The sequence below is a fragment of the Lytechinus variegatus genome, chromosome 5 (assembly GCF_018143015.1).
Source record: "Lytechinus variegatus isolate NC3 chromosome 5, Lvar_3.0, whole genome shotgun sequence".
Classification (NCBI taxonomy): domain Eukaryota; kingdom Metazoa; phylum Echinodermata; class Echinoidea; order Temnopleuroida; family Toxopneustidae; genus Lytechinus; species Lytechinus variegatus.
In genome coordinates this window covers 1,626,880-1,646,184 of record NC_054744.1, presented here as the reverse complement: position 1 = coordinate 1,646,184, position 19,305 = coordinate 1,626,880, and the positions used below count along the sequence as shown (strand labels likewise).

Genomic DNA, 19,305 nt, shown 5'->3' with positions numbered 1-19,305 from the left:
TAACAAAAATAATTTCTATATATTGAATTTCAAGTATACTTTTGGGATAAACTGCCAAGCAAAAAAAGTGTTCTTTTGAAATGTGAAAGCATTCCCACACAAAGTCCTTCATCTAAATGCCTTTGACATGTAATATTATGCATTTCAAAATCTCATCTGTTCTTCAATTATCCTGCAAGTGTTTTTGACACTATAACCATACTTGATCAAGGTACAAGGGGGATAGACCGAGGGGGGGGGGTCACTCAACATATCACAAACGACACACACGCATCCACAAAAAGTGTCAAAAAGGGTCTTTTTCAGCCCTTCGACATTATCATTTTCCTTAAAAAGGGGGAGTTTTTCAGAATCAAGTGCCTTTTTCTACATTTAGGGTACTAAATTCTATTTTATTTTTATCTATTTTATTTTCGACATTTTGGGAATCAATTCAAAATTATTTTTTTAACCAGGTTAACGCCATATCATTTTTTCAACCATTTCTATGCGGGGTTTATGCCATTTATGGTAGGTTTTTGACCAGGTTTGCACAGGGTTTATGCCGTTTAGGGTCCATTATTTTAAGTGTGTGGGTAGCACAATATGTGGTGAGTGACCCCCCACCAGACGGAGATACATTAGTCTTTGTACGAAAATGGAAATGTATTCAACTAAGCTAGGGCCTCTCTGTCCAGGAAAAAAAAAATCTGTCTGAAAGATATTTCTGGACTGAAATTTGAGGTTTCTCATACGCAGCTGCTCTTTGTATGTGGAACTTTATGAGAAAAAAACAACTAGTGTATGACTGGGGTGCAAGTTTAGGGGGTTGGGAAGGGAAAAAACAAAAGCAGTAGATCATATCATTGGTGTGTGAGTATAACAAGAGATGCTTAGTATCATTATTATGAGAGAATGGAACTACATGTGAAGGGGGCCATCAAGATAGAGTGAAATAGGTCTATATACCAAAGAAAATTATGGGCGCAGGTTAAATTGAGAAAACTGGCAGTTTGCATTATGATGATTGCCAATTTTAGTGACAAAACACAATTATAGTACGCATAATTTGCTTTCAACATAAGTCTAATTGTTTTAATGGAACATGATAATATAAGCTATTTTTGTTACAGAAGCAGGTATGAAATCATGTGTCTGATGACACATCTACCCCCTACAGAAATTTAAGTGTGCTGCATGCTAGTAACAGGCATGTTCAGTACTGAACAAATAAAATCAACTTTTTTCAAAAAGAAAATGGCATTTTGGGCAAAATATATTACATGACTGCACTCCCCCAATCAGTTATATTGCTAGGAGAGGCCTGCGGGTTATGGTGATTCAGTTTGCTCTTTGCCTCCCAGGCACAGGTAACACAACAAAACTAATAATAACTAGAATTTAATTCGTCATGCGGACGAATTAGGTGGTCTGTCATGATTTGTCATTCAGTGTCGGCTGATGTATGAAATAAATCATTTAGATATCATTGATAATCTTGATCGTAGACATCCTAAGAATAAGTTTTGACCATTACTAAATGTGATTATTGATGTGGTGATGACAATCGTCAGACATACATCTTCAAACAGATACATACAAGATAGATGATTATACCTCACGGATCAACACGGCAATGCCGGCATGATCCGGATAGTTTTGCCCCAGATGACTGTGAACACGGCAGCTTCAAACGGATCTACACGGATCATGCCGGCAGAGCACGTCGTCAACACGGACCAATACGTCAGCAACACGGACCTACACGTCAGCTACACGGACCACCACGTCAGCAACACGGACCTACACGTCAGCAATACGGACGAACACGTCAAATGCGTTATCCATTGAGCTAGCATATTCCCCATAGAGATTACACGTAAGCAAATTTGAGAATTACAATTCCAATTTTGCAAGCGAAATACGGGCATGATCCCGGCATCTGATCAAAAAATGGAGGGCATATTTTCGAAAGCTTAGAATCTCGGCTACAACATACTAAAAGCTCAGGGAAAACTGACAAGAAACAATGGAGATATAGCTCACGAAATAGAGGAATGTCGAATCTAGTTTTGAGAAAAGGTCATGTCCCATAGAGATTACATGCAAAATACATGTGATATGAAAAAAGTAATTATAATCTGTTTTATCTTGCTAAATTTAAACTTTTATACCTTTAAATTATCATAAAGGATCATGTAAGAAGCGGCAAAAAGAAAAAAAGTGAAAAAAAAATTCATCTTGTTCACCCCAGGACTCGAACCCGCGCCCTTTAGAAAGCAGTCAAAGCCACGATATTCCCCATAGAGAATACACGTAAGCAATTTTGAGAATTACAAGTCCAATTTTGCAAGCGAAATACAGGCATGATCCTGGCATCTGATCAAAAAATGGTGGGCACACTTGCGAAAGCTTAGAATCTCAGCTACAACATACTCAAAGCTCAGGGAAAACTGACAAGAAAAAATGGAGATATGGCTCACGAAATAGAGGAATGTCGAATCTAGTTTTGAGAAAAGGTCATGTCCCATAGAGATTACACGCAAAATACATGTGATATGAAAAAAAGTAATTATAATCTGTTTTATCTTGCTAAATTTAAACTTTTATACCTTTAAATTATCATAAAGGATCATGTAAGAAGTGGCAAAAAGAAAAAAAAGTGAAAAAAAAATTCATCTTGTTCACCCCAGGACTCGAACCCGCGCCCTTTAAGAAGCAGTCAAAGCCACGATATTCCCCATAGAGAATACACGTAAGCAATTTTGAGAATTACAAGTCCAATTTTGCAAGTGAAATACGGGCATGATCTCGGCATCTGATAAAAAAATGAAGGGCACATTTCCGATAGCCCAGAATCTCAGCTACAACATACTAAAAGCTTAAAGAAAACTGACAAGAAAAAATGGAGATATGGCTCACGAAATAGAGGAATGTCGAATCTAGTTTTGAGAAAAAGTCATGTCCCATAGAGATTACACGCAAAATGAGGAAAAATGACATGCCTCTTTTCATCGCTGTTTTACGCAATGATGCGTTTCTCAAAACTAACTTTCATGTAAACTAAGGAGAAAGAGTACATTCTAAACTACAACATATCGAAATTTGGGCGAAAAACGATCTATATTCGAGAAGTTACAACCAAATTTGCATAAATTTGATGACCTCATTTTTGAAAAAATGAAATTTTTAGTTTAGGCGCCATTTTGATGACGTCACGATATAATTTAGGGACAATGGTGACATGAAATCAAATCTACAACTCATACTCTATCGATATATGAAAAAAAAATTGGGGGTCAATGGACTATTTAAAGAGCTACAGTGAATTTGCAATAGGCATGTTTTTGCCCATATATGGCCTATAGTGAGAGCTCGCGCGCACACGTGCTGCAAACTTTAACGGGTGTTAATTTCGTTATGAATGGTCGTAGAAGGTTGATCAAGGTATCAAATTGTTCAGAATTTTATTATCAATGCAATGATGTAAAAAAAACGGTGTTTCTGCTTTGCGTTAAGGCGTTACGCGCGGAAACGCGCGCGCATGCGTGTGCGCGCGCAAATTTTTGAAATGCTTAGAATGACCTGAAACGTACCCAAAAACTTTTATAGGCCATTTGGAGAATTTTTTTACCTTTGACGCGCGCGTACGCGCGCGTCATGACCTTTAAATGACCTTTGATGACATGACCTAATGACCCTTGACCTGAAATTAATGTGATGTAAATATTGTTAATTTTTGATAATTAATAATGGAGATATGATTGATAATGTGATTTTACAAAATGGCGCCTAGATGACGTCATCATGACCTGATGACCTTGAAAAGCTTATTTTGACGTGTCCATGATAGATCCTATAAATGACATGAAATTCAATGAAATTGATAAAGTCCATTTTGAGATATCTTGGCGACAAGAAAATCCGTAAAAATAAAGAAATAAAGTAAGAAATAAGAAAATTCTGACGAAATTAAGAGGTGATCTGTCAAAGACAGACCACCTAATAATGACATACATGTATGTAGGAGCTGCGCGTCTGTCACATCACAGAATCGAAACTTTAAAAATTCCTAACTCTGTTATTCTGTGACGGACTTCGGACAAACCTTCACCATATTTTCTATAACTTTACTGCTTTTATAAAAACCAACTTCCCCTTTAATGTGTTAATGAAGATACTTTGTACTCTATGAAACCTGTTCCTCATTAAAGATGAGACTAATTGTTCTGACAAGATAATCCCCCACAAAATGTTTATCAAGCCTATCCACCTCATCGACAAGTTATTGGCAATTAGCACGCTCTGTATATAGAGCCGATTTCAGTTTCGTGTAATATATCATATCACAAAACTGAGGATTTTATGACCTTTTTGTTGTTCTTACGTATATGTTTCTCAATGTATAATGATACATTGAGAAACATCACTTTGAGAAATACATCTTTCTATAACACTGATAGTGAATTTAGAGGGGTTCACAGTGTCTTGTTCATTAACATAAGTAATATTCTGCTTTGTAATACATTGTGGTGATAATAGAGTTTTAACATGTATCATAAATCCAGTTACTAGATTACCCCTTAATTGCCCACGTATGATGTATGCAAGGTGAAAGTCCTCATTTATCTGCACTCCACAAGTTTGAACTTTCATCATTCTCTCATACAAATGGTGAATAAGAATTTGCTGTCTTATGAATTTATGTTTAACATTCAACAAACTTATATCATCATATGTATTGGAGATCCTCAAAAACTTTATCCCTGTAATAAGGCATAGAACTGGAAAATTCTCCTAAATATAGACTGCTGTTGAACTTAGGCAAAACATTTTTAAGACAACCTACAGGTAAGCTGTTCCTTTCCAAGTTCTATAAGGCTATTCAAACAACATACTTGTCTCTGCACGCTACATGTAGGTTATAACTCATTATCTGTACTCTATGTGAATTAGGAAATTCTTTAATGAAAGGCTGAACAGCAGAGTACAATCTTATGCCTATCATTAATGTGACATCATCCATCATGTTTAATTAGAATGCCTAAAGATAGGGAGTTCGCAGGTGTTCGACAGGATTACTGGCTGGAAACAAAAGATCTAGGATACATTGATGTGTAAGGTATCAGGGGAACGTTTTATGAAAAGACTTTATCAGATGTTTTATCCGACGGTTACCATAGTAACAGTGCTTCTCAAAATCAACAAAAATTGTTACATTTGACAACCTGTTGGACAACAAATATAGATGAAATGCTCCCTAGGGCCTTCTGCTGAGTTCCCATTAGCCCCAGTGGCCCGTATCCTAAACTCTGGTTTAATTTAAACTCTGGTCTAAAATTGTGGTTTAACTATGGATAGACAATTGTGATAGGCTGCGTTTATGCGACCTCAACCCAGAATCATGATTTGAATCACGATTTGAATCATGATTCAAAACAGCAACATGAATCACGATCCGACAGAATCAGCGTTTATACGACCATCTTTCTAACGCTGTTTCTCCCTGAATTCGGGCCGATCCAGTGCGCATCACAGTGCGCAGTTTGACCCAGGAAGTATAGGTCAACATTTTCGCGCGTGTTTCTAACTTCAAGTCGGCTGCTAGATTTTTGCTGCCGCCCGAGCTAACGCGCGATCGTTTGTGCAACGTTTACTCGGCTTCCGAAAAATAAATCTTTTACTTCCAGAATTCCGTGTATTGTACCTCATATTGTTTTTGTTTACTTGTATTAAATCTTGTCGGTTCATCGAAAATTGTGTTCGGTAGCCTTAGTACGTACTGGGCACGAATTCTGTGACTTTTGTCTCGACAAGCGGTGCCACATCTCCGTAGAAATCCCTCCCTCGCAAGCGCCGCTGAAAGGGATTCGTATAGATCGTCTTATTTCTGTGAATCCCGGTAAGGGATGCTTTTGCTTCAGGCCAAAGCACAAGCAGAGCCCTGAGTTCGTCGTCAGTCCAATTTGTGCCTTTGGAACTTGAAGATATGATTGATGAAAACAATGAAATATACAAATGACGCTACAGTACAACCCCGGGGTACAATACCCAGAATGATAATTCCTAAATGCACGTGACAATTTATACCAGTACTAGTACACTGGCAATACTGCTACACGAAAATTAACCTGCACGAAACACAGCGCGCGCCTTTGAGTCGAACCCGGAAGAAGCACGACACAATGACGTCATAGAATCATGATTCAAATCACGATATCGTTTATACAACCTTTTTCGTTCGTGATTCTACAGAAACGTCTTTCCAAACGCCCCTTTTTCTGTGTTTCATGTTTGTGATTTAAAAGACGTTTATTTCCACTTTCGACTAAACGCAATCGTGGTATCTTCAACCCGAGGGGAGGCACTCAATTTATATTTTGATGGGGGGTGTGCCTCATGAAACTCTGAAATGGGGGTCTAAGGAACAGACAACATGGGTAAAGTATGGGGTCTTGGGAACTAAATATATACCTGATGGTGTGTAAAACCAGGGTCTACAGAACGGGATCGCGCTACAGTGCGTACGGTGCACGTTCGCGCTGTGCATGTATATGTGGGCAATAGCGTTGCATGGAGCTGCTAGGGGAGGGAATTGTGAAGCCGTGTGTGCAGCCCTCGCATGCGGTGCTCGCGCTGGACAATTTTGGCAGGGCTAGGGAACTAAGATGTTTCGTAACGGGTCTAGTGAGCGGGCGGGGCGGCTCCTGAATGGAACTTTTGTCATTTGGAATATCTATAGAACTGAAAATTAGGTCTAAAAAGGGGGTTATCAAAGCGGCACGTCCCCGTACCACCAATATATATTTAACCCCCCCCCCGAATCTCCAAAAATACAAGTTCAATTTGTCATGGAGCTCATTTGACACTCAAATCAGTCTTTACTGACTGGGAGTAATAACTGAGATGGTTCTTTGATTGTTGAAAAATGAGGAAAGAGCCAAGTAAAGAAGGAAATATGTAAAATAAATGCCATTATGAAATTCTGGCTACCCATAATTTCAACATTGGACGATGGTCACAGTTAAACATTACTTCAGAACACAGGCCATTCAGTGTCTCTGAGCTTCATTATGCTCGACATTGATACATTTGATAGCACCAAAGGAGAAAATTCATTAACCCAAACATGCTTCAGCTTCACATAATAATCTGTATGGAAACAAAATACACAAAGATTTTTGGCTACTGAGACCCCCTTTTTTTTCAAAATAAAAATATTTCACACATTTAAATTTAACTGCATATTGATAATATGAGAATATTTACCCATTTACGTGTATATCCAACAATTAATCATACAAATAAAAACATGTGAGCCATCAATGAGATAATCCCTCTGCATGAAATAGATCAAATTAATGTAGAAAACAAATATGTTCAGTCCTGCTGCTCAGCTAATGGTGTCTCATGTAATATCCAAACTAATATCTAAAGCAAAGTGATGATATTGGTCGATAGTCACTGCTTGAACAAGGACTTGACTACTAATTAGTTTTTAGCCCATCAACATGACACAATATCATGATACTGAAACTTGGTTTATTATTTACGGCATGATATTTCTTCTTTGAAACAATGTTATACACAGCCTTCTTATTTAAAGGTTATTCAAGCAAGATTGAAATTGGAAGTTCAATAGACATCTCCCGTTTCATGTCATCACAAGAAATGTTTGAAAAATTGTTCAAAGTCTTGAAAACAATATTTGAAAACTAAATGAGCAAATTGTGATCAAACATAATATTTCATGCAACACTTTATATTACATAATGTAATGCTGACCTCCATAACAAAAGGGAAAATAAAAATAAAACTTTTTAAAGAGAAACAGCTTAACAACAAATTTCAAATAAATGTACAGGCAACAATAACTTTAAACCTTTTTTTATATCACATGCTAGCAATGATGTGAAATCAAGACTAATGAAATGTTAATAATTATCTTGCCTGACACAAAAAATCTTGAGGAAAAATGGTAAGTCAAAACAATAGAGATTTTTTTTGTACAAAGTATCTTCATCTATTTTTTCTTTTTAAATCCTTTGACACTAGCCTCTTAATCAGTTTGATTTTGTGTGGGTGTTTTTCAAAGAATCACATTGCTACAATGAAAACATATTCTTAACATGATCAAACCTTGCTCACAGCAATTTACAAAAATTGCTTTCATTTAAAGGCCTACATCAACTCCAAATACTCACACTTTGATATTTCTGACACAGAGTTTATTTATATTCATGTAATAAAAACATTAGTGAACTTAATTAGCCACATTACTCAGAGGGGTGCCATAGGAGAGATTTCAAATTTATTTAGGACAGACCTGTAAAATTGCTAACCATTAAAGACAATGTAAGGTTACAACCTTAGCATTGTATGATGTAATTTGCAGCAAAAGTAAAGATGGTAAATGTGAATAAAATCCCTCAGAAAATGTTAATGGGTTTAAGTTTAATTGAGAGAAATGTAGATAAAATGGCCTCATGCACATCCCATCGTTTGGGTGATACATACCAATGAATATCTTTATTGTACCTTGATTGTAGGTCAAATACAAAACAGAAATGTTTTGAGCATCAAGAATCACCTTCCAAATATCATAGAGATGTTGTATTTCCACTTATGTTCCAATTAAACAACGTTATCCAACCATCAATATCCTTCAAGAATTCATTCATGCATCATACTTGAGTTGTCAGAATTAAACACCAGTACTTTCTCTGAAGTTCCTCTGGAGTTCGTAGCGCTATTTTTCAGCAGCAATCAGTCAACTCTAGACGTGTCCATAAACCAACCAAACCCATGGTGTTACATTCCATTCCATAATACCAAACCATAAACTCACTACAAAACGGAACGAGAGCGAGCAGAAAGAATAAAACAAATCAGAGTCTCTGCTGAGTGTAAACCTATCCTAGGTAAACATAATTCCACAGGATAATTGCACCTCGCTAGAGTATCCAGCAAACAACAATGTCCAGCAATGGGACCAGGTCAATGATTCAACCAAATCAGGTAACACACCTGTACCCATACACAATCACTGCATTCTCTGACCAGGTTGGATCCAATGCTCTTCACTCCAATGAACAAGCACTTGCCTGGAAGAAGTGTACCCTAACCATTTACAGGCAGACTGTGAATATAAAGTGCACCGCTGTGAAAGCTGTGTAGAACGATGCTAGGTGAAATGTTGACATGGTAAAATTAGTGAACCCTCTCAAACATGAAGACTCTTAGCAATTCCCTGCTTGGACCGAGAAGGAATGCTCTGCTTCTCACATTTAAGACCTGGTCACACCGCCCGAGCGTTCTTGGAGCGGTCGTGAAGCGGAGAGAAAAAAATCACCGCTCGCTACCGTTCACCATTTTCGATTTTGATTGTTTTTATTTTGTTTTTTATTTTTATTTTCAATTTTTTCCCCAATTTTGTGAGCAAAATTCGACCCTCTCTCCCTACCGCTCCACGACCACTCCAACAATGCTCGGACAGTGTGACCAGACTTTGGGTTTATAAAAAAATGCTGAATTTTACTAGGAATTTTAATATAAAACGTTTCATGATACTCAGGTAAATTCATATTACTGACACTTTACCAAGCTTCACATGGGCTCTCAACTGAAAAATATTGTATTTAACCTTGTGGACTTAATATGTTTATAATATTTACATTTGAAGTTCAGACACTGTCTGACTAAGATCACATTCCTACATGTAGGAATCTTTCATGTTCAGGCATGTTATCTAAATAATTGCATTCTTGAACAAATAACATGGATTGGTGTGATGCAGACTGGGGGGCTACAGTAGTGTAATACATATGTGTTAACATTTCTGAAATAAATCTATCCAGTAAATACATGTATATTTTCACCCTCCCCATCACTAATATATAAGGATATTATAATGTATCAAGACAATATGATGACATGCACATAGTCATTAAAACTACCAAAAACATACTCTTAAAGGGATGGTCCGGGCTGAAAATATTTATATCTAAGTAAATAGAGTAATATTCAAAGAGCAAAATGCTGAAAAATTCATCAAAATCGAAAGTTTATCAATATTTTGTAAAAATAGTTATATGCACATCGTCATGAATATTCATTAGGTGGGCTGATGTCACATCCCCACTTTCCTTTTTCCTATGTTATTACATGAAATAATAAGTGTTTCATTTTTTCATACATGTGTAAATGATCTGTCTCCATTATGATGAAATAAGTTGTGGCACTAAATAACTAGTGCACTTAATCAGTTGTCAATCCAATTGTTTTAGTTCTTGGTAGAAAAATTTTGAATGAACCTTATTATAATAAAATAAAAAAGAATAAGTGGGGATATGACATCATCAGCCCACCTAATGAATGTTGACGAATACATGCCTAGAAAAGTTTCACTGGAATAATGCCAATTGTTAAAATTCAATAACTCCATTATTTGATATCTGATTTTGATCAAATTTTCAGCATTTTGCTTTGTGAATTTTACTTTTTTTATTGAGATATAAATAGCTCCAGCCTGGACAATTCCTTTAATCTTTAGTTCTGACTGTATTTCTTTTAGTACCGGTAATCTACACTTAGAAATCTATCTTCTCATGATTATAAAATCAAATCATGTCTCTTAATTTTTACAAAATCAATCCAAATCCTGCATGTCATACACTATCTTTAAGTCACATAGGCAGTTTGTACACTATCTTTAAGACACATTGGCAGTTCATATAGAGGATTAGAAACTATTGAAGACAGGATTTAGAGGGAGACATTATTTACCATAACATCAGGTAGAACAGAATACCAAGGAATTAGGACTTATACCAGGTCAGTCCTTAATTCTTGTCTTTGATTTCTCCCTCCTTTTTTGTTCCTGGTCTTGAAGTAACATTCCTACATGCTTGTGAACCCCTGAGATCTCTCTAATTCTACTTGATTTAATTTAAATCACTTCTCTATAGACTTGTCACATGACAAAACACCTGATCAAACCCTGCCGGACTGGAATGTAGGCAAGAGAAAATATGGAAAAGTAGAAACCAATAAGCAGGTTTTAAAATAATTGCTATATCTACGGCCAAACTAGTCCACCTACTGGACTGTTGTTATTTTGTACGATAGACTACCAAACACATAACACACTACATCCCCATAACACACATACACACACCTCCTGAATAGTCACATGAAACAACTTTTTTTTTTCGGGGAAAGTGAAGCAGTGGGTAAGTGAATCAGTTGAGGGCGTGTGTGTATTGGTTATGTGTGCGCACAGGGGTACGGTCCGATAGGGTTTGCCCAATCAAAAAAAATCTTCCAGAACGTGGACTACGGCCAAACCGGCACAGAACACTTCTGGCCACCTCCCATCACGATAAACAATGCTTCGGACAACTAATCAAGTACAACTCATTGCATAGAAGAATTGCAAAAGTTTGCATTCATTTCTATCTTTAATATTGTTTTATTTGCATAATTTACAATGAGCATTTGCATATTTGATAAATATCAGTTTATTTTCAAAGATTTGTCAATGTCAGATAGTTATTACATGGTGAGCATTAACTTTCAGCCTTCAAATCAGCATTTAAAAAATAGTATTGTCGTGAATTTGTGACCACCACTAAAATGAGTCAATGTTTATCTTAAATTAGTTTCACTCAAGATTAATGATCTCACAAAATGATTTTAATGCAAAAGAAACATTTTATCACTAACCTAAACTGATATCGTGAATGAATAGATATCAGATTTGCTATTATATTTTGATCTTATATTTAAAGTGAGATCATAATGATTACAAACTTTTATCTCCACAGTGAGAATGGCTGAGAAACATTTCTTTTTAAGCTGATCTTTCTCTGATATTATTTCAAATAACATAAAAAGAACTTACAGGTTTACAATTACTATGAATTCCATCTTTCTCACAATGGGGGTGAATTTCCCTAAATAACGTTTTTAAGTCAAGGATCTGTAAAAAAAAACTTTGTTAATATCCGAGTGATTCTGATGATAAAAAATGATAACAAATTCTATGAGTGTCAATGATGTAAGCCACTGTGGTTACTGTCATAATACAAAGTGTGTCAGCAGGAGAGATCTCATGAACGGCTCAATGATTTTAACAAGGTAAACACAAAATAAAGCTCAATTTACTGACCACAATAAGTATACAACTTACAAGCATGAGACTTCTTAGAAGATCCATAATCCTCATCAAGTATTAATGACTTCACTCACATTGTAAAAGCAAATTCTTTCTGTACTGAAGTGGATTAATTCTACCACATAGTAAAAAAAATATATAAATGTTCATAGGACTCCTTTTAGTGCTTTCCTTAAAGCCGAGGAATTAAAAGAGTCTACCCTAGTGAATTATCAGGTAAAACATTGAATGAAATACTATGTGCTCCAATCTCCTCGAAATCACATGTGGGAGGGGGGGTGAGTTTGTATTCTTGTTATCACAGACATAAGACAGCGCGATTCTGATATGACCTTTCATGTTTTAAAATGCTAATTTTGTCCTACAAATGTTAATTTTAGTCTGCTGGATATAGCCAACAGAATGAATGACAATCTAGACCTTGTGATCAATGAGATGGATCACTGAGCAGAAATATCTCACAATCTGATTTGATCAATTGATGTCCTTCAGATCTATCAAGAATGCTAAGATCTATAGAGGGTACACACTCCTAATTTCAATAGAGACAAGAGATCAGCAGTGGGTCATATCACTCACAGGTGTTAGAACATGAGTTCCTTTGCAATGACATGTCAAAGGGTACCAAGCATGCACTGAAGATAATTACGCAAATATATAATTAGACCATTTTCATAAAGATAACCAAATGATTATACATCTTTGCAGTGGAATAGGTTCCACCACTAAAGCTTCTAATGCGACACACTTTATAGCATAAGAGTTTACCATATATTAGGGTTTATTAGAAAAAAAACATATAACATCATTACAAATGTTTGCAATGAAAATATCTAGCAACTGTATTCAAAGTGCACTCAAGAATTTGTCGATGTAGAGAAAATGAATTTGGGCCCTGCATTATTTACTACTGTCTTTTTGAAAAAAAATATTGTGTTTAGAGCTGCATGGTCCTGGGTCAAGTGAAGGAAAATGTGGATAAGTTTCTTGCCAAAGGAAATTATGCCAAGGCTGGGATTTGAACCCACAACCCTCTGTTTCAAAGTCCAGAGACTAATCCACTGGGCTATAACGCTCCTTATAACATGATATACCACAACTTAAGACTCTTTATAAATCAAACTAGCGGGCTTCACAGGCCCATGTCTGATTATGGCTTCATTAAAAGATTGGTAACTCAATTGGAATACTTACTTTGTCGATGCATCCTCAATATATCCCAATAATAACATCAATTTTGAAAAGAATATTGATCAAAATTGTTAGAACCAGGATACGACGACGTAGCAAGTTATTCCTAGAAGCAATCGGTAATCTTATCCACTCCGCGCAATATAAAAGCGGCAATCATTACGCATGTAATAGCTAATAGCACAGGAATATCTGGCTATTAACAATCCAATTGATCTGTTTGAATTACATGTTCTATCAAAAGTCTCACAGTGCAAATCCCACATATTTGATAAGCCTCCTTGAGAGCACCAAGACTCAACTATACATACTTGACATTGCACTTTGGACAAGACCGGCTCTTTAAGCATATTTTTAACTCAATAAAACAAATGCATGATGACTTCACTAAATTCAAGAAGGCATGCATGCTCCTTGTCCAAACAAGTAAGGAAGTAAATACACCATCCTAATTCATCACGGATATTGAGCATTGTCATAATTAATTGTTGTTTTTGACAGGCCATTAATCACATTTGATTATTCTTTTGAAAGAAAATTATGTACGCCTAGAAGTATGGCCAGACTCGTTTCACAATATCTGGGGAGTGTTTCATGAACATTGTCTGCACTGACTGAATCGTCAGCTCTGACAGTTTCGATAAAATCATTGGGTTTGTTTGGATGAAAAACTCTGGCCTCTGACTTTATTTTTCACAAAAAGCAAATGTCCAGCTACGTAGTCCAGGCTGGCCACACAGTTACATTCTACAAGACTCGGCCTTGACCCAAGACACATGTACAAAGTCTCCCTGCAACTGTCAAAATGATGATATGATAGGACTGACAACTTTCAATGGTGACATGATTTCAATCATAAAAGTTCTTACCTCAAAATTGACCTTGACTTAAGCCTAAATGTTATGCAAAATCCATCACATAATAGGTACATAGAAATCATATCAAAAAAAGTATTCTGAAATAATTGGGTATTAGAAAATGTATGCTTATCAAATTGCTCGAGCTCTCACTCCCCCCCTCACTTTCTCTCTGTATAAAATCAGAGTAATATATTCCTGTCAGAGGTTGGAATGTGGAGTGATAAACAGAGTGTGATATTAGTAGCAATCAAGTATAAACACAGCACTGAAAGAGTGGAATCTGACCTTAGTACTATAACTACAAATAGAAGCCTATGTAATATTACCTCCATGCACTCTCCACAAATCCATTTCTACTCAAATTTGTAAACAAAACCTGCACTTGGTATAACCTTGGAGTTCTTTTGATATATTTGCATTGGAGCAGAGTGAATGCAGATTAAGTTTAAACTAGAAAGTAGGTCCTTCCACCAAATACATCTAGGTGTAAGTAAGAGGAAAGGATATGAATTGATGGAGTTGAACATATTTTTATGCCTTTCTAATCAATTAACAAACATCATTATCTATAGTATAGTCCGAACTTAAAACATTTGAAATAAAACCAGATCAGCGACATTGAATGACCAATCATACTCTTAATCTAATTTGAATCTTTAAGATTTTGTTTTCTAAACTCAAAGGTATAATTGATATGTTCAATCTAGATTTACATTTTAAGGTATTTTACTGATCACTAGTAACAGCTGATCAAGATTTATTTTAAATCCATGAAATTGAGAGTATGCGAGGGGCTATTGAATTTTTACAATCAAACACAGTTGCAAAATAAGGATGGATCTATTCCAGATGCAGAAATGTTGGGAGGCAAACAATAAAATGTTGTGCATCAAACAAAATCATTGTTTTATGGTGTGATGTAAAGGATTCCTGTTGTTATACTCTTAATTCAATCAATGTAATCTAAAACTACTCTATTGTCACAAACAATATATTTCATTATAGCAAGCAAAACATATTTTACCATGCCAGTGGCAATTAAATTTCAACCAAGCTACTACTAGTAATAAGCATGATAAAAACTATTTAAAGGGGTACTCCAAGCAAAAACAATTAGGACTTTGCCTAAATAATCAAGCAAAATTATGTAATTGTAATCTAAATCTGATAATAACAAAGTTATTAAATTTCAAAGTTTAGCAGAAATCAGTTCTATGCACATCGTCATAAATATTCATAGGTGGCTGATGATGTCACATCCCCACTTTCATTATGTTATTACATGAAATCATAACTATTTTATATTTTAGCACATGTGGGTATGTTATAATAAAATAAGTTGCAGCAATGAATTTCTAATGCACTAAATCAGCTGTCAATTTTTTTTAGTTCCTGTAGGACAAATTTTGAAGAGAAAAAAAAAATACAAAAGAACAAGTGGGGATATATCATCATTTCGCTCTATGAATATTCATGAGGACATGTATAGAACTGTTTCAATGAAATAATGCAAATATTTAAAATGTGTTAACTTTGTTACTCCTTGTCTGATTTTGCTCAAAATTTCAGTGTTTTTTTTTGTCTGATTATTCAAAGTATATTATTTTCAGCCTGGAATACCCCTTTAAGACCATGTCTACTTCTTTTCAATCATAAAAAGTGGAAAACAAGTTTGTTTTTCTTTGTGACCATCCTAATGGCCAACAAAAACACAGCTGGACAAGTTAGCAATGTCTGTTGTAAGGCACCAAGGTTTATCATTGAGGTAGATGGTAAATTACATTTGGGCCCTGGTATATGGAACTTTAAACATCAATAATGAAGAATAAACCCTTTAGATTCATGTTTATAAGCTTAATGAGACCTTTTATCCATCAGATATTTCACAACAAAGAAAAAAACAAGGACATTGAAGAAAATTAGTTTCTCCATACATGGGGAGATTTTTTTTTTTGGGGGGGAGACATTTTTGTGTGATTAACATGACAAGGTGTAAATCATGTAAGACAAATAGGTAGACTATAACAGTGGAAGCATTAAGCAGAAGATCCCATGCACTTATCCTTCTCTACTCTACTGCACTAAACCCTATAGAGAAGTGAATTCATGCCTCTGATACTGATGTTCAGATAAGGCCACTAAAAATATTACAAACTTCTGAACCACATACTACTGTTAGCAGTTCATAATATAACTCTATGATGGGGGGGGAGCTAATAGGGACATGGCACCAAAAAGTTTCATGACCAAGAAAAAGAGGGAGAAAAAGATAGAAAAGGAAAGCGTGATTGGTGAAATATGAAAGAATTTTCTCAATAGAATGTCCAAATCTGAAATAATTTCATTTCACATCCAAACCAATTCATTTGGGGTTAGATTTGAAGTGCAACACATAAGATTTTTCAATGATTGAACATCAAAATAATGGCATGAAACAAAACTTGTTCATTAACGTTCAAGCTGTATAAACATTTGAAATGCGCTATAGAAAATCCAGCAAGGGCAAAGTCTCCTTTAAGACATGTTGCGCGTCATCTTGTCCCTATCTCGATCAAAACATATTTAATGAATGCATCATAACTGTCACCCTAAATATGACCTTTAATGACCTCCTAAGAGAGGAAAATATTTTTGCTTTTGTAACTCAAAATTATTCAACTAATTTTTGAAACTTAGTTAAATGAAAATGACTTAAAATATATATATGTATTTTCATTAATGTATTTCTTTTAGGATTTGTATCTCACATAGTTTGTATATGTACCATCACTGAAATTTCTGACATATATCAGTCAAATACATTTCTAACAATACTAATATCCATGTTTTACATTTATTTCAAATTTGTTTCAATAACCTTCCTTAATTATGGCAATTATCTAAAAATGGGGAGGGTAATTTCATATTTGTTTGGTCTTTTTTTAGAGTCGACTTCTATCTCAATTTTGTATTTATGATGACTGATTTTCTTAGCTTTGTCACATTAAACAAAAGTAGAATGTTTTCTAATTATTTTTGTATAACAACAAGGTCACATCACCTTTATCTTATAAAGACAAAACTACATTCATATCTTCTACTGATGAAAACACATAATCAGCTAACATCCAAAAGTCACAGGGGCTAACAAAATATGGATCTCTGAATTTGACTCCAGTTGCCTGATTCACTCTGTCAAACGTTACTCCCACAATGCACTAGGATATTCCAATGCATGATAAATTACTCCTTGACAGACAAACGACCAGTCCCATCAATTGACGGTCATCACAAATAACAGGGAAGGGCCAATTGAAGAGCATTAAGGGAAATTGCCAAGTAAATAAATCTCAAGCGCCAGCCTGTGTAAGATGATTAAGTAGGCAAGACTACTTACCCCACACAGGAAATGGTCACTTTATGAATGATGTTAAGATCAAATAGATGGGCCTTATACCATCTCCACTCATCAGGCAAAAAATCAAACCTCTTTTATTTCGCTTTCCCTCTTTCTTTCTAAAAAAACAACAGAAGATTAATAATATATATTTTGTTGTTCCTAATTGGTAGTGCAAGAGAGTTAGCTATGCAGATGGGTTGGTTTTCTTTTTGTAAAGATGTTGTGAGAACAGTAAGTGTACTACATAGTTTAATCCCATACTAAAAGTGGGGCTAACTTGGCATTTAGCACCATAGTCCCGGGGGGGGGGGGGGGGGGCACTCAGTATATAATGCATAGTGGGTATGTGCCGCGGAGGGGACCCCCATTTTCACACTCAAATTTCCGTTCCAAGGCATAGCATTTTTGCCTTGTTGAGAAAAAGAACAAAGAAAGCCGCTCCAAGGCATAGCATTTTCTTCTTATCGAGAAAAAAGAAGAGAGAAATCCGCTCCGAAGCTTCGCATATTTTTCGTTACGCCGCTCCGATCGCATTGAATGAGCTGCAATTTTGGTGAAACGCGGCCGCAGAGCTCCCCGGCGGAGGCCGCTCTAGCTGCATCATGCACGCACGACCGTTCCATAGGGATGCATACGCACTCACACGTTGGCGATCCGTTCCAAGGACCCCCGTTTTCACAAACAATTGTCGTTCCGAAGCCCGTTCCGAGGACCCTCCTTTTTACAATAAGCCCGCTCCAAGGCCCCCGTTTTTTGTCTCGCCCGCGGCACACCCCCGCCACTTTTTTGGTCGAGTGCCCCCCCCCCCCGGACCATAGTAAAGGATTAACAAAATTGGATTATGAGAACAGGGTATCTGTATCACAAATTAAATGAGATCAAGAACCTAAATGTGATATGATGTTCAACGAGGTAACTTCTTTTCTTCTTCTTTTTTTTTAAGAAAATGTACAAAAATATGAATTTATGGTGATTCATAACACTGATTTTGAACAGAATGAATAAATCAATAAAGTTGTAGAAGAGACATTGTAGTCTGTTCAACAGATGTTTATTAAGTCAGAATACTCTCCCTTTGAGGATTTCAAAGTGGTCCAGGGAAAAACCACAGGGAATGGGAAGAAAGGAACCGCTTTCATCAATTATCCTGATTACTTTCTCAAATGAGAATATCTCCTGCATCTTATTGATTGGTAAGAAGATTTTATCATGACCAGATATTCATGAATATTCAATTATTCCCTGAAAAATATCCAGAGGGATTAGCGTCATCCATCAAATGATCTGAAATTCCTTTCAAGGGATCAAAATGCTTTGAGGTTTAATGAACATCTAAGAAGAAACATTTGATATTTCAATTTTTCATACGCTACAATGACGAGCCAGCTTAGACGATGTTGTTTTGTAGTGGTCTTTTTTTTACCTTACTATTAAGAAAGCATCAAATCTTGAAATAAGATATGGCTTGCTATCCTCTCCAAGGGAAGTGATGATGACAATTATTGATGCCTTATCAAAGGAAATTAAAAATGAATATGGTTTTATACTCAAGAACATTTGTGAGACAGGCCATAGCTCTATAACCTCCTCTTTAACATTCATAAACAGATGCAGAGAGAATGTATTAAACAAATATAATCTAATAACCATCACATGGGAATTCGCCACAATGCAACATCCCACGTTTCAAACGCATGGGACTGTATATGGTGCGCGTTAAT

General features: G+C 35.9%; 1 protein-coding gene across 11 annotated transcripts in view; it reads right to left on the bottom strand.

Moving 5' to 3' along the window:
• The window catches only part of LOC121415035 (rho guanine nucleotide exchange factor 18-like), a 172,085-nt gene extending 158,506 nt beyond the window's left edge, over nucleotides 1–13,579 (bottom strand). For 3 of the 11 annotated variants that reach the window (XM_041608101.1, XM_041608096.1, XM_041608098.1), the window contains exon 1: nucleotides 13,349–13,577. In XM_041608101.1, the coding sequence (XP_041464035.1) occupies nucleotides 13,349–13,361 (13 nt within the window). In that variant the 5' untranslated portion in view covers nucleotides 13,362–13,577. Of the gene's footprint in view, nucleotides 1–13,348 lie in introns of all 11 variants that reach the window. The other 8 variants (XM_041608095.1, XM_041608097.1, XM_041608102.1 and 5 more) reach the window with 5 other exon arrangements.
• Nucleotides 13,580–19,305: the final 5,726 nt, after the last annotated feature.